The sequence below is a fragment of the Leuresthes tenuis genome, unplaced genomic scaffold (genome assembly GCF_036924035.1).
Source record: "Leuresthes tenuis unplaced genomic scaffold, fLeuTen1.0.hap1 SCAF_3, whole genome shotgun sequence".
Lineage (NCBI taxonomy): Eukaryota > Metazoa > Chordata > Actinopteri > Atheriniformes > Atherinopsidae > Leuresthes > Leuresthes tenuis.
Genome location: NW_027325357.1, coordinates 24,179,042 through 24,193,966, shown reverse-complemented (window position 1 = coordinate 24,193,966; position 14,925 = coordinate 24,179,042). Strand labels below are relative to the sequence as shown.

Here is a 14,925-nt window from a genome sequence, read left to right as displayed (position 1 = left end):
TAATAAAATGTCATCATTCACCCATATGAAATCAAGGAGGAATGCGTGATTTATTTATTTATTTTTAATTTCACAACTTTTATTAGTCAATAAATGTTCTGTTTAAACCCTGATACTCACTTAAACTGTAAACAGTGTCACAACCCAAGCCCAAACATACCAAAGCAAAACATAACCAAACATAATTTTCATTAGGAGCCAAATTATAGTTGTATAATGATAATAACTGGTCAAATTATACAAATAGCATGATTGTTTAGTCAAAGAATAACTGTTTTTCATTGCAGTTGCAGGTGGGAGTTTTGTCATAAGGGTGCTTCTTTTTGTTTTATTCTAAATTACTTTACTGACGATGATAAGGACTATAAAGGAGACTTGCTGTCGGTGTCTGTATGTTCGGATGTGTGTTTTTCAGGGGGAATTCCCAAATAAATAAAAAGCTCGCAATACTTAAAAAAAAATAAAAAAAACAGCTCAACTGTTTATAGAAGAACTGGAGTTTTGTGTAATAACTCGACTCAAACCCACAACTCCTAGATAGAAAACTATATACAAAACCTGAATAAACAGTCTGGACTTTCCACCTCACGCTTAACTTGGCACTGCGAATGTGGGTGTCTCCGTTTAAGCACCGCCCCTGTCCTGCTGTTGACCTATGAACAGTTCCTTTTTCACACACGTGCTTCCAGCGTCACCTCTCTCCGGTCTTGCGTGTCAACATGGCGGCATCCATGGCATCCCAGGCTGCTGCAAGAGGACTGAGGACAGCGACATCAAAGCACATACTTCTCGACAAACTAAAGGTAGCTTTACATTGTATATGGCCGACAGTCCGTGCCTATCCTGCGGGTTGGTTGGGGTGTTACTGGTCCGTTGTCACCGTCTCTGGGAGCAGGCAGCGTAGTAGCAGGGCTAACAGGTTAGCATGTGTTGGTGGAGAGGGGCTTTGACAGATCACAGTTCAGCAGAGTGGCAGCCCTGTGGTGATGTAACTGGACTCTTCACTGCAGCCTTCAAACTCATTTTGTAATAACTGTAATCACGCACGTCACGAAACAAGTGCTGTTGCTCAAGATGGTAGTTAAACAATTAGCTTTTCTAAGGAAAATGTCACTGAACTATTTGCTAATTAAGCCCTGCCTGAGTGTTAAAAAGTGTGACGTACAGCCCTTTTTGTCTCACTTGAGTCTCCCATGCCATGCTTGTATGTTTGCTTATATTCATACAAAAATAAACTTGTTAGGCTCTGCTTTTTTCTTCTTTTTATATTTCATTGGACTACTTACTGTTCATGTTTACTGCTTAAAAAAACATTAAAAAGGGATCTCTTGGTTCTACACCCTGCCCTCAGGACATAGTTCACCGTTTTGGACTCCAGCCCCATTTCAGATAAGGCCTCAGTGCAAGGGATAACTCTTGCACTTTGATCTTCTTGTATTTGTTTGTGAGCTTTGAATGAACGCTCCAAGTTAATTGGATTAAATTAGTCTTCTTTCACAGTCAGAAATTATTACAGTTAGACCATCATTTGTTCAGCAAGCAAGGAATGTGGCGCAGTGATTACAATCAGAATTAAGCAAAGCCTCTGATTGTAGTGTGGTATAAATCTCCATGCCTGGTACTTACTTGCAAACAAAAGGAAAGTAAGCAGAGTTGTGTTTCTATGATAATTTCCAAAGCTTCAGAAGAGTCGGTCTTGGAGACTTATTTGGTTTATCTTTCGTGTGTCTGATACATTTTTTTTCTAACAGTAGCGTGGATGTATACTGAAAGGACAAAGCAGAGGTCTGTTGACGGCAAACACAAGTCCAGCCAAGGGACGGTTTTACTCAGGCCAGAGCATATAATGGTGCTTGAAAGTTTGGCGACGCTTCCAAATATTCAAGCTAAATGTGTTTTAAGCTTAAAAAACATTGTTCTAAAAGTCTATACAGTAAAGGAAATGAGGCAATAATATAATCCTTGATTAGAAACTCCCCGATATTGCACATGTGAGCAATAAGAACACAGTTACTAAACCTTTTTACCTCATATAAAGTTTAATTAAGATCAGGACATTATCTTATTTTTCTGCAAGCTGTTCAGAATAGACATTTAAATGTATGTATAGACTCATACAAAACAGCAAACATGCTTCGTAGTATGCCTTCACATTTCCTGTTCCTCTTTGATTGAATGACTTGTGTGTAGTAAGATATCAATTATAGCGTCAGCATCGCAATGTGGAATGAACTCATTCACATCGCCGTCATCTTTTATGCAGTGCGATAAATGAAACCTGGAACAGCCATTCTTTTTTTGTGCCATAGTTTTGACAGGACTAAGGCTGCCTTTGAGGCATTTAGATTTATTACCGGTGACGTGTCGGCTCTGCACGTGCGCAGCAAAGTGAGCACAATAGTTATGAGCAACAGTAGTTCTCTGGAATTGGGTTGATTTCTCTCATATTGAGAGAAATGAAACAATTGCCTCTATGCTGATGCAAGAGTCTTCACTGCCTTCTTCTGGGCTCAACTGTTCCTCCCTGCCCATGGTGAGATGAAGGAGGTGTAGAGCAGCCTCCAAGCTCTCCCACTGTCAGATCGCTGCTCAGAGCCAGCGCCTCCCTGTTGCCTTCTCTCTCCTGAGTTGGAGAAAGGGCTACAGTTTTGCTGTGAGCCTCCACCTTTCAACTTTGTTCTTTGCACTGTTCTCCTCAAGTCTGTAGGGAGGCCAGCCTCAGAAGAGGAAATGAGCTCACTTCTGAGGAAGGTAGCGGTAATGCCAGTCCTCCAGTCACAGAGGGGCTTCTCCTTCAGAGCTTTGGTCCGTCGAAACAAATTGTATATCATTTAAAGCCTTTTTTAACGAGTTAAATGAAGTTACAACATCAATATTTCATCCAACACACTTCTGCTTAACCATTGTGATGATTTATTCAGGAGAGGGTTGAGAGAGAGAGGGACACTATCAATTTGTGCAACTTGCTTCTCCAAAGCCACATTGCAATGGTGGAAGAAAAGTGGTTTGCACAAAAAAAATAAGTCATTTTAGTATGGAACTGCACAGGTTTTGTGCCAGTACATGCTTTAAGACATTACTATGCTTACTGCTGCAATGCTTCTGTGCAGGTACTTGGAGGTCAAGTACAAGGGCTCTGTGGGGAAGAAGTAACCAATATCAGTGTTTGTGTGTAAATAGGATTAAATATGAAGTCATCAATTCAGTTGTGAGATTACCTCGAAGAAATTATAAGTCCTCTCTAATGCCCTTTTGACACAGCTATCACCCAATAACATCTGGCTTTGGAGCGCAACGAGAAAGTATTTGATTGACATTCAGTCCCTCGTCAAATGCCTCTGCAGAGGATGTTGGTTTGTATCCTCCCCGGCTTGTTAGAGATGGGAGCATTTGTGTACAGGCTAATTTTCACTGAGGTTGCTGTGGTCCAGGGTTCAAGAATGGACTCAGCTCAGTTTTTCATTGCAGGAACACAAAAGAAGCGGCTGTAGCGGCTTACACTGAGGCTCTGTAACTGACAGCTACAACTCGCAGACTGAAATAGGTGACATTAACAGATTTTATCGTCTGTAAGACAACTGGGAGCTCGCACTCTGTGCTGCTGTGTGAAGCTGATGTCAGCAGACCCGTTATAAATAGTAAACTATCTTGTCTGGCTCAGAGAGCTGCGATTAATCAGAAACAGTGGTCCAACGTAGCCTGCAGGATGCAGCGTAATACCGTCCGTTTGTGTTGTCATAGTTACAGGCTTGTCCCCTGGCAGGCAGCAGTAGTTACTGGACGTTACTCCAGTTAGGGCTATATTGTAGCACTCGGAGCAGTGAGGATGAACATGCCACTACTGGCATTGGGAAAGGATTTAAGCAGCTTGTTTTAGTGGGGGTACCCATGTTTAGAATAATTTTTTTTAAAATTCGCTTCCTTGGTTTAGAAATGGCACTATTGTTGTTGTTTTACAATATTGTTCTTGAAATATTTTATCGTAGCCTCAAGTTATGCAATGTATGCATTCTTATGTGTGCCACAGTAGTAAGAGGAGTGGAATCAGTTTTTTCAGTCACAGCTATGCACTTTTTGCCAATTTTTGGATTTGAAATTTTCAAAAAACATTAATTTTATTGCTGCACCATTCTGTGTCTGTAGCTGAAAAACAGAACTGTAAAGAAACAGCTGATTCTATCACAGTTCACCTGTAAACTAAAGATCTTTCTCACTGTTTCACATCCTTAAATTACTGTTTAACTACACACGACCATATTTTCTATTTATTTAAGTACCAGGACTCAGATAAGTCTGATCTCCATTTTTATATTTTGATGTTTTGAAATTTGTGACACAAATCTATAGCTCTGATACAAGGTCTTCAACGGCTGGTGAAACCCAGGGGTTCTGTGCAACTGAAGTCTTTAGACGGATCAATGATCTTATACTATAATTCTGAGGAAGCTGCAAACTCGCTTTCATGCTCTGTCACTTTATCGATGTGGATCGTTCATGTTCCCATCTTAAAATCAAGAAACATTCGCATCTCTTGACATTATACTGTTGAAATTCTCCTTTAAAATGTTTGAATGTATGCAATTTTCTGTCTGCTTTTCTTTCGTTGCCCAACATCTGCCGTGCTTTTGTTCGAAATGCACGTGCACGCTGGATATCATGCAGTCTGCCTGAGACAGCGGATATCTGGCAGTGTAAAAAGACGGTGTTGTTTTGCAGCAGCATGCACTTAAAAAGTAAGTTGCAAAACTTCTAATCTCACTTTTACTGGCTCTTGTCCCTGCTTCTTCCCCTCGTCTCTCTCCCTTTCCTTTCTCCGTGTCTTACTCTCTATTCAACAAGGTGATAAGAGTAATGATCTGGGATTCTCTCTGGTCCACAGCACAATATCAGAGCCTGAACTGATTGACAGCCAAGTATTGCCACAATACAATCAAATCAGCGCTGGCAGTATGTCAGCCATGCTGAGAAATTCAATTTGCCGTGATTTGTCAACAACAATGCTGAGGACATCACAATATTCAGATGGTGAGGCGCCGCGATGCTCTTAAAGGAGTAGTGGGATGTTGCTGTTTCTCTCTCACTCATAAATCAAATCTCCAGAATTCTTGTCTGCACACTGAGATAATCCTCAGGCTGTTTTTCACTGTCCGGGATATGGTGGTGAATTGTAAACATTTGCTAAGTTTTTATTTTTCTAACGTGCTCCTCGTTAGTAAAAATCCAGCAGTGTGGAAGTCCAGCATGGCGTAAAGGGTATGCTGGGAAGAAACGTGGCTCAATGAGGCTCGGTCCTGAATATTTTACAGAGGGCGGGGGGTGCGGGGCGGAGAGCCCTCTGCTTGCAGCGACTTCTTTTGCTGGAACTTCAAACGACGAGAGGTTTCCCCCATCTGTCTCAGCAAGAACACATTTACATTTCCTCCCTGCGAGGGACACTGGAGGACGAAGTCAGCTCTGACTGGATTTGAATATCACTCTCCAAGGTTAATAGCCATTTCTGTAGCTGATGTGGTGCTTTGGCTTTTTCAATAATTTAGAACGGCTGCAGTCATTAGGAAACGTAACCAGCCTCTGAAACCAGGAAAGCGGCGGATGACTGTGGCATTACTATCAGCTGAAGTGCTGCTGTTGTTCTGTTGTAGATAATGAGGGAGAAGTGCAAGTGTTGCAGAGACGTAGTTCAAAAACAATGCCAGCGATTGCTCACAGCTGCAATTGTTTGGAAGAACAGACTATTGAAGATTACGGTCAATCTCTCCATCACTTTTGAAATTATCCCCTTAAATAAGTTGTAAGTATGATTTGAATTTCAAAGAGGAGTTTGCTTGCGGCCACTATCTGTGAATTTTTATGCTCGTTGAGGAGGGCTAGTTTGCCCTCAGCGATGCAAGAAAACTTCAGCAGAGTCTATATTTCTGTCTGATTTTCCATCCAAAAAGCAGTACTGGGCTTTTTGTGTCAGTGCACATTGCAAAATTACTTACTGGAAGTTGGACTCGCACAAAGCCCCGATGCAGTCGCGCTCCGTTTTGTCCGATAAGCATGTTGCGTAATGGGGGCTTCGGGAAGACGGTCAGCACAGTGGACAGAAGATATGTCCCTCCCTCATCGCTTATTATTCTAAAGTGGCAATACCTGCGCTGTATGCTAATCGTCAGGGAGAAAAGCAGAGGGGTAACCTCTGGTGACTTCAGTGACCTTTGGTCAAGCAGAACAAAATAACCGTACAGGAGCTTGATCAGTCATTACATTACAGTGAATAAGAACCTTATACACTTGCACGATGTTATACTTATTTAAGTACAATGTGAAGGTGACAGCAGTGCCCTGTTCGTGTTTTTCTTCTACAAGATGCACTGAATTTAGGAAGGAAGAGAGTTTTATTATGATGAAAGCATTTGTAGATTAGCAGGAATGTAGCAGAATAAGAATGTGGGGAAAAAAAAGTTAAAAAAAAAAGAAGAGCATTTTCCAGCTGTGAAGCACATGTGTGAACTGCAACTGTGAACAAAAATGTGTTGTCCGCACACTCCACTGAATACGTCCAGTGTTCACATGTGAAAACGACTACGTTGAGTTACCTTATATACTTTTTCCAAAAGAGAAATGACCATTAAATGTAACGATGTGCTACTGTGATTAAGGTAAAGTTTAACTTTGTCATACGTGCAACTCGAGCCAGACTTTTAGGATGCAGGTTTGCATCGGCGAGTCACTTCTGAAGCGTATGAAACAGAATTTCGACATCGCTCTGCATCCTTGCATTACCTTCTTCTTATTACTGTTGTTTTCCCTACAGACCTGACACCTTTGAATATAACTCTGTATGCCCTTCTCTTATTAACTATGCTAATTACTGAAATCCCTATCTGTGGAGACACAACAGCCAGGTTTTCCTTTCTTAAGCCTGTCTGCAAGAGATTAGAGCTGCCCTTCCTAAAGACCTGCCAATGATGCAAATCTCCCAGATCTAAATCCTGGAGCCATGCGCTACTGCTCTCGCCCCTTTCTCTGCTCTTGTTCTATCCCCAGTTCTGTAACAGGGGGATGTCGTTTCTCTGTCAGCACTCACATAGTCCTGGCATGACCTTTAGCTTAAGAGGCAAAGACATAGAAAATTACAAGTGTATATTAGCAGTAATGACAGCAAAAAGCTCACCCATTATGCCATAGACGGGACTGTGTGTAATACACTCCTTCTTACACACAAATACACATATATGTATATGTAATGGCTGTATATGTGTGTCTCATTATCTCAGAGCTTGTCAGATTTGAAAAGGAACCCTGTCTCTCTGCAGGTATGCTTTTGCTTTAAATAGAAAAATGCCAGTGAGTAACTGGCACGTTTCTGAGAAATCTTTGCCTTTTTTGTGCCTCTTTCGTTTCCTGTATGGCCTCGCCTGTATGCAGCTTACTTACTTCACTGCGCTTATCTAATTGCAAAACAGTTTGTATTTATGAGTTGCAACGAAGTAGCAAAGTGCCAGCTCATTAACACAGAAACATTTCAACCGCAATCAGTGCAGCGATGATGCCGACTGTCGCTCTGAGGGCCGCTGTGTGTCTGTGATTCACTGGACACTGTAAAGTTCTCCTTTTAATTGTTTTTCACCCGGATGGTTAGTTAAGAGGATGGAGGGAAAGAGATGAGTTCATAACCTGAATGGGAACAAATCAATTACATAGAATTGGTGAACTGGCAATCTGTTAATTTCTTAAACATTTGATAATGCCCCTTAAGGCGCATTCTGGTTAATTAACTCTGCAGTCATTTGTCGTCACTAATTGGGTAATGTCATTTCAAAGGGTTAGGGTCTGACCATGACAAGTAATTAGGATTTTAACCTCACCAGACATCTGGGGATGCTGCTTTGTAATATGAGGTACTCAGTGCCTGTTCACTGACTTGCATGAACAATTCAGAACAAGCTGCATAGCTTTGTACAGGTGAGCGTTTGGACAGGAGGAAATAAAAGTTCCAGTGCCACAGAGAAGATTAGTGTGGTAAAAGACATGCAAATTTTGAAATGGTTTCATTGCCAGCTCTGTTGTCCTTTTCAATTCTGATTATAGTCTTTCTCAAGTATGTTTGGAGTCCCTTTTGAGCCTGCATTCAGTACATGAACGGAGGATCAGTGCCCGTCAGCTCAGACTTCACACTCGCAGTTCCCCGCTCAGACAATATCAGAGAGCACCATTCGATTAAATAGTAGCCATGACCAGAGATCAGCCACTCGGTCGCAGATATTCTCCATTCTGTGCCAGTTTATCTTAGAGAGGTCATACAGCAGAGCGTGAAGTATGCAGCACCCGCATCACGGTGTTCCCTCATTTAGATTTAATTAGTTTTTATCAAAACAAAACGACAAAAAAAAGCCGTTCTCTCTGACCAGGAAAAAACAACTTTCCATTTTTCTTTCAGGCAGCAGACTGTTGCTCTGTTGTTAATTTTAGAGCATTGTACAGGCGCTGCCAAAAGTGCAACACTAAAAATAGATACACGCAAATAAACCCTTTTTCCTTTGACTGCTCAGTCCATCGCTTCCATTTCATAGGAAGTTGGATTTTCTTGAACTGTTCTTTCTCTTGGTGGGGATTTGTCAAATAGTCATTGTTCAATTATTAACATGCAAGGGAGTTTTCTATTAGTGACCAGGCTACGAACTCTGGTTATAAAGAGTAACGGATACTGATCAGAACCCGATTTTAACATTAAAGACGTAGTTACATCATCACACAGACCCCTGGATCTAATAAAATGTACCATAACCCTGTCGATGGCCTGATTTTACCGTTTAATGTGGACCGCCGATCCTTTCCAGTCATTTAAATCTCAGGTAGCTCTCGATGAGCTTTGCATGCATCATAACTCCTAATAGACTGTAATTATTTCACAACGAGGGAGAGGTTTCGCCTGGGGGAAGTGTCCTCCTGAGAGATTTGCAGAGGGAAAGACGGTAACTCATGACACACCTACTGTCACTGCCACAACTCAGAAACAGCAACAAACAGCAAGAGAATAAACTTTGGCAAACGCCTTGCATTCTCGAGCAAGTTGTTCCCGCTGGCTCAGTTACTCATTGCTTTTCTTTGTCCACAACATATGAAGTGTGTGGGGTGAGGAATGCAAACTACGGCCGCTTCTACCAAGTGAGCAGAGTTCGCACCCCATTTAAACATTAGCCGGCTTGTCTGATGCATCGCTCAGATGTTCTGGCAACAGCGGCGAATATGCCCACCAGTAAAAACTAATATTACATCTGCAGTGATCAACAAAAATCTGCAGATCATTGATTCAGTACAGCGGTAGGATGCTTAATCTGAACACTGTAGATGCTAACGCTATTAGCACCAGCAAGAATAACAACAGCACACAAGAAAAACAAGGTCAAAGGTAATAAAGTTACATGATCTTATAACTTGAAGCGTATAATGGAGCTGTGGTGAAAGATTCCAATCAGACTGTATTTCACAGACAGTATGCCTGTCAGACTTGAGCATGTATCAAAGTAAAGAACAAAGATAAGAAATGCCTAAAGGATTCCCTTTTATCAACAATGCCTATTTCAAGGTAGCCAATCAATGCCGCATTCATAGAAATAACTTCTTTTTATTTTGAATGGGCAACTAATATCTCAGAATTATGGGATAAATGCTACTCGGTGTGTTCAGAGTCACTGTAACTATTTTCCAGTCCATCCTGAAGTCGTCACGATGTTCTACTCACAATCATTTTACTCATTTGTAAGCCGCTTTGGATAAAAGCGTCTGCTAAATGCATAAACATAAACAACCCAAAAGATAAACCTCGAGGTGGCGATGTGTGAAAGGTCAGGGGATGAAGTTATAAGGCTTTTTTGACTTGATGTGGCAGTTTGTTCCATAGTTCAGCAATTTCAATGTGAAGCCTTTCTTTATTTGTGCATCGGCTTGTCTTGTGAATCAGTCCGGGATTGAGGTATTTGAATTGGCTCCTATTGAAGCCACCATGTTCAAATCACCAGATTTTCCAATGATAATAGCATCTGTGTCAGTGGCATGGTGTCTTCTGTCCAAATTGCACTCGGTCCTGTAAGCGCTTTGATCTTTATTCATTATGAGCTCAAACTCGTATGAACTTTTTGGAGGTGAAAAAGTCCACTTGGTAGTATGTTACTTTTTTTCTATTGACTTCTTAAAGGTGGTGAGTGACGAAGGTTGTCGTTAAGATGTCCTATAAGGTATTGATTGCAACTACTCCGTGTGTGTTCCACATCATTAATCAGAGCAGACTTTTCAGCATATCTGCTGCTTTACTTATTCATCAGCAGAGGTAGTCACCTTCTGCTTTTCTGTTACAAGTCAAAGGTTTTGCTTAGGTCTCCAGCAGGATTTTTGCAAGACTCTCTAGTTGTTTTTTCTTTTTCTTTCTTTTCAAAAGTCTTTGCATACTCTCGCAGAACACTAAGGAAGTAAAGTTGAATTGAATTTGATATTCAGAGTTTGCATAGAGGAAGAAAAACTAAATTTAAGCTCTACATGTTCTGGATATTTTCTTGGTCTCCGATTCTGAGTACAGGTCAAATTAAGATCCGAGTTATTGTACAGATTTCTTTCTTTTAAATAGGCTCTTGTAATAAAGGAGACATCTTTTTCACACGTTGGCACCATTTTGTGAAGTCAAAAATGAACAGAAAGACAGTTCCACTGTCCTCTTCTCAGCCATGAGTTTCCATTTGAATTCAAAGCAGCCTGTTTTAAGGCATGCAGTGACCCACTCGACTCCACTCCATCCTCTTGTGTGATTGGTTGTACTCCAAAACCCTTGAACTACATTATTAGCATGTGAAAGAGTATACTGTAAATAGCCTAAATAGCCTGAAAGCTAACTAGCACACCCGAAAGTAAATACTTGACTTACAACCTAATTCTCAAATACTTGCATTCCTCTTGTCTGCAGTTGAACTGCAGTTGAAGAGCGATGCTTCTGTCTGACACAGTCTTGTTACGCATCAATCGTTGAACCGGCCCAGGTTGTTACTCCTTTTACTCGAACCCTGGGCTTGACTATCGATCTATTCCTCTGTGTTAAGAACTGTTGTTTGTTTGTGTAACTGATGCAGAGGGTGGTGCTTTCATAGACAACTGAGGAAACGAATGTCCACAGATCTCCTTGTTTGCATATATAGCATCAAACAAAGTACTGTTCGAGAATTGTTAGCATTATTTCTTTCTTAAGTTAAGCCAAGTCCACCCTACAAAACTTTGAGCCCGACAGACAAATGTCGGAGGCCCGATTCGAGGCAAACCAGCAGGTTAATCAGCAGTCATGGATCGCTGTGTCAGAGTTCCAGTGGTGTGATCTGTGAGGCTCGCGGAGATGTCCCAGTCCTTGACCGAATATCTCGTGTGCTTGATATTTTCAAAGAGTCAGGAGGGGAGACGCGTCAAGTGATCTGTCGGTCAGTGTGGCGCTGCAGTCCGTGAGGGTGCAGGAGATACGGTCGGATGACACAAGGCTCAAGGGTGAACCTGGAAAAGGGAAATAAACAGCCAAGCAAACAGGCATTAGGTTAAATGTTAGTGAGAATGCCGTGCATCTTTGGTGCTTCCGGCGTGCATTATGTGACACATTGGTTGGACAAAGGTGCGGCGAGAAACTGACACGTTCTCTTCAACAACCAGGTGAGCAGAACAGATTATCACCGGGAGCATGTATATACATGGAGCGTGTACAGTGTAACGTTAATAGTGTGACAAGAGAGACTTGTGTGCTGTATGACTGTCGGAACCGCGTTATACAAATCAGTCAGACAAGTCAGAGGTGAAGTCTGGTAGAACAAAAAGCCTTGAGGTGTGACTTCCCTGTCACAGATCAGCCATGTAGTGTGAAAGCAGGAATGTGGATTTCACAGCTCCTGAACGCCAGAGAAACACGGCGTGTAATGTAAACAATGCAATGGTCTGACACCTTATTGTTTTAAGTGAACTTTTTCATAACGGCGGATGAGAATGCTGCAAATTTCAGTTACTAGAGTTGGAGGGCCCCAAAACAAAGTGCCAGGATTGTGTTGCTCTAAGTTTGTTTTTCATTCGGCAGTCATTTCAGACACCCTAACGTATGCTCTTCTGCACAGAAAACACAGTTATTTCAAAATATTCTCCCTTCTGTGACTGTCGCTTTATTACTAAAAGAGATCATGCACTGTGCAGAGCTGTTGTCCCATGTCAGGTGATTAGCCTGTGTTAGGAGATCATTTTCCCTGAGTGTTTCCAGCTGGCAGAACCACATCTTTAGTCACTATTGTATGGATTCTGTCTTGCTTCATTACCAAGAAACACATGAATCTTTTTGACCCGTGATGTCAACCCTTGAGATTTTGAGTGATAGATTGACAAGCGGTGCAGCATTGGCTGGATGCTGGTTTATGAGACTGATCAGAGGTGATTGCCTGCTTTGTAACCTTCCCAAGTAAATTACAGCTCCAATAAATTTCCAATCGGGCCAGACTTACCCTGTCAGATGGTAACTTTTTTGACATTGTTCCACTCTCTCACAGTGCTGCTTTAAACCAGCCCGAGGATATTGACTCCTTAAGTTTAAGAGAAGGGCAAGAGACAACGTAGTAGCATGTCTTGAAATGACTTTCCAAAGTGCCCAGATCAGTCACCACCTCAGTGGGATGACACTTCTCACAGCAAGTATGGTTTGACATTGTGCATTCTGCTCTTAACTAAACGTGAGACTGTGCAATTTTGAGCCTCTTAGGAGGCGGAGAAGTCCTGATGTTGCATGATGCTGAGCTGAATACCATATGGTCCAGCCGGAGAAGTGTTTTGAGAGTACCGGCGTGTACCATGATTTTGTCCTTCAATGCCACTTGTACATCAGCGCAGCTGCGACAAGGACGTGGGAATCTGATGCATCTGCTGCCATAGCACTCTCTGTCCTCTTTATGTCTTTGTATGAGGTGCAAAACCACTCCAAAAAACCCCACATTTTTTCTTTACAACATCCTGGTTACATGAAATGTATTCTAAACACAGCATATGGCTTCCTAAGTGTCAGGTATGTAAGTGCACTGTATGTCTATCCAGATCAGACAGCAAATGAGTTATTTTCAGAAGTTTGTCTGACAAGAAAATGTTTCAAAACTTAAAATTGGCTCATGCATAACATTTGTACCAATTATTATTATTATATACCAGATTATTCTGTTAATAGGATTTTATTCCATAATTGTGTATATTAATTGTAAAAGCTTTCCCAAGTTATTGTGCAGTTGTTATGTTGGAAAGATTTAGATTTTCTTTTGAGCCATCGGTGAAAACTGTTGCCTGACTTGTTCTGTTTGACCTTATCATGCTCTATTTATCCTACGTTCTCCCCAGTTTGCCAGAAATAAACTAAAATGGCATGACATGTGATTATTCACTAAATGTCAAGTTTGTTTCTGTTAGCCTACTAAAAGCAAAAGTCTTTCCTGGAATATTGGCTTTCTAAATATCAATGCATCCTCTCGCTATTTTGATTACGTTTTAGGGTCCTTAGCAGCAAATGGGAAATGCAGCTGTAAAGGCGATAACAAGCTGAATAATCATTAAAAAGCACAATCAGAAGGGCCAATCTGTGCAGGGACAGCTGCACAGCTATATTTTTATGTCAGTGATGCCATACAAACAGCACTTATGTTCCTTCATGTGAATGAAACCGGTTCCGGTTTGATATTCTTTGCTCAGTTTGAGGGTTATTTTTGTTTTTTATCTTGCAGGACAACTTGCAGCTCATTCATTAGCGCATCGCGGCCTGGTTTAGGACTCCTGTTGAAATGACGAGCCCACAGGAAAAGGCTGTGGGCTCAGTACCGCTGTCCTCATCTTTTTTCATCTGTTCCTGATAAAGAGCTGCAGTGGTGTTCCCTAATGATAGTCGGCTCACGCCAAATCATGAGACGTTGTCATCTTTGAGTGTAAAACTTATCAGTGTGTTTTTTTTATAATATATTTGTAAATACTGTTGCATTGGAAATCAAAAGCTTCAAATACAACATGTGATCCGTGACCCCCGATAAATCCTCATCTGAGCACCACCTACGTCTGTGTTCTTGAGCTCCAGAATAAGCCAGAAGCAGTTTTTTTCTGCGCCTTTAGGGACCCTTCCTCTAAGTTGTCACCGAGACACATTCCTCAACAGTATATCTGAAAAGATAAAGGACAGCTTTGGACATGAAATAAGTCTTGCCTTTTCAATTTCTTTTTTGGGGGGTTTCTTTCCTTTTTTTCTGAGTACACTACAGCATTGCTTCTCTTTCTTTCTCACCCTAATAACTTAATAGAGAATGCTATTTGTCACTGTCGCAGCTCCATGTCTCCACGTGTCCCACTTCTCTTCACATGGATGCATTCAAACGAACTATATTGAGTGCTTTTGTGTGTAGAGGAGTTTGCTGTGAATACTTTATCCCATCTTGGGCCCTTGGTACACAACTTTGTTTGTGCCCATGTGTAAAGCACATCTTGTGTGTGTCTTCTCTTATCTTCTTTGTGCGGCTGAAGAGTAAGTAGAGCGGTGGTTGGGCTAAAAGTAATGTGTTGGATTGTCTCTAGAGTGCTGCTGATGATAATTACTGTAGAGGGAATGTCCCAAGGGATGGCAGGCCAGATGCCTGCCTTGCTGCCATTCTGTCATCCACCGCTTACTGTTCTCTTCCAGGATATGTAGCTCTCAAATTATTCCCCTCCGGTGAAGAGCACAAGCGTGTCATGATGTTCATATCTGATAGCCTTAATCAAGATGCACAGAAACTGACACAGCGGTTGTGGTGGTGTTGGTCTGAAAGAGTAAGATGGTATTTTAAAGTAGTATGTCCTACTAGACTGATGTTTTTTTACCTTTGTTTCGTTTTATAAAGTATATTATTCTGTAAGTAAAGAAATGCCGCA

The 14,925-nt window shown here is 41.5% G+C and overlaps 1 protein-coding gene across 1 annotated transcript in view; it reads left to right on the top strand.

The window, feature by feature from the left end:
• The first annotated feature begins 687 nt into the window (after nt 1–687).
• Nucleotides 688–14,925, top strand: part of suclg2 (succinate-CoA ligase GDP-forming subunit beta) — an 88,890-nt gene continuing 74,652 nt past the window's right edge. The window contains exon 1 of the mRNA XM_072382679.1: nt 688–803. Coding sequence (XP_072238780.1) covers nt 720–803 — 84 coding nt within the window. The 5' untranslated portion in view covers nt 688–719. The remainder of the gene's footprint in view (nt 804–14,925) is intronic.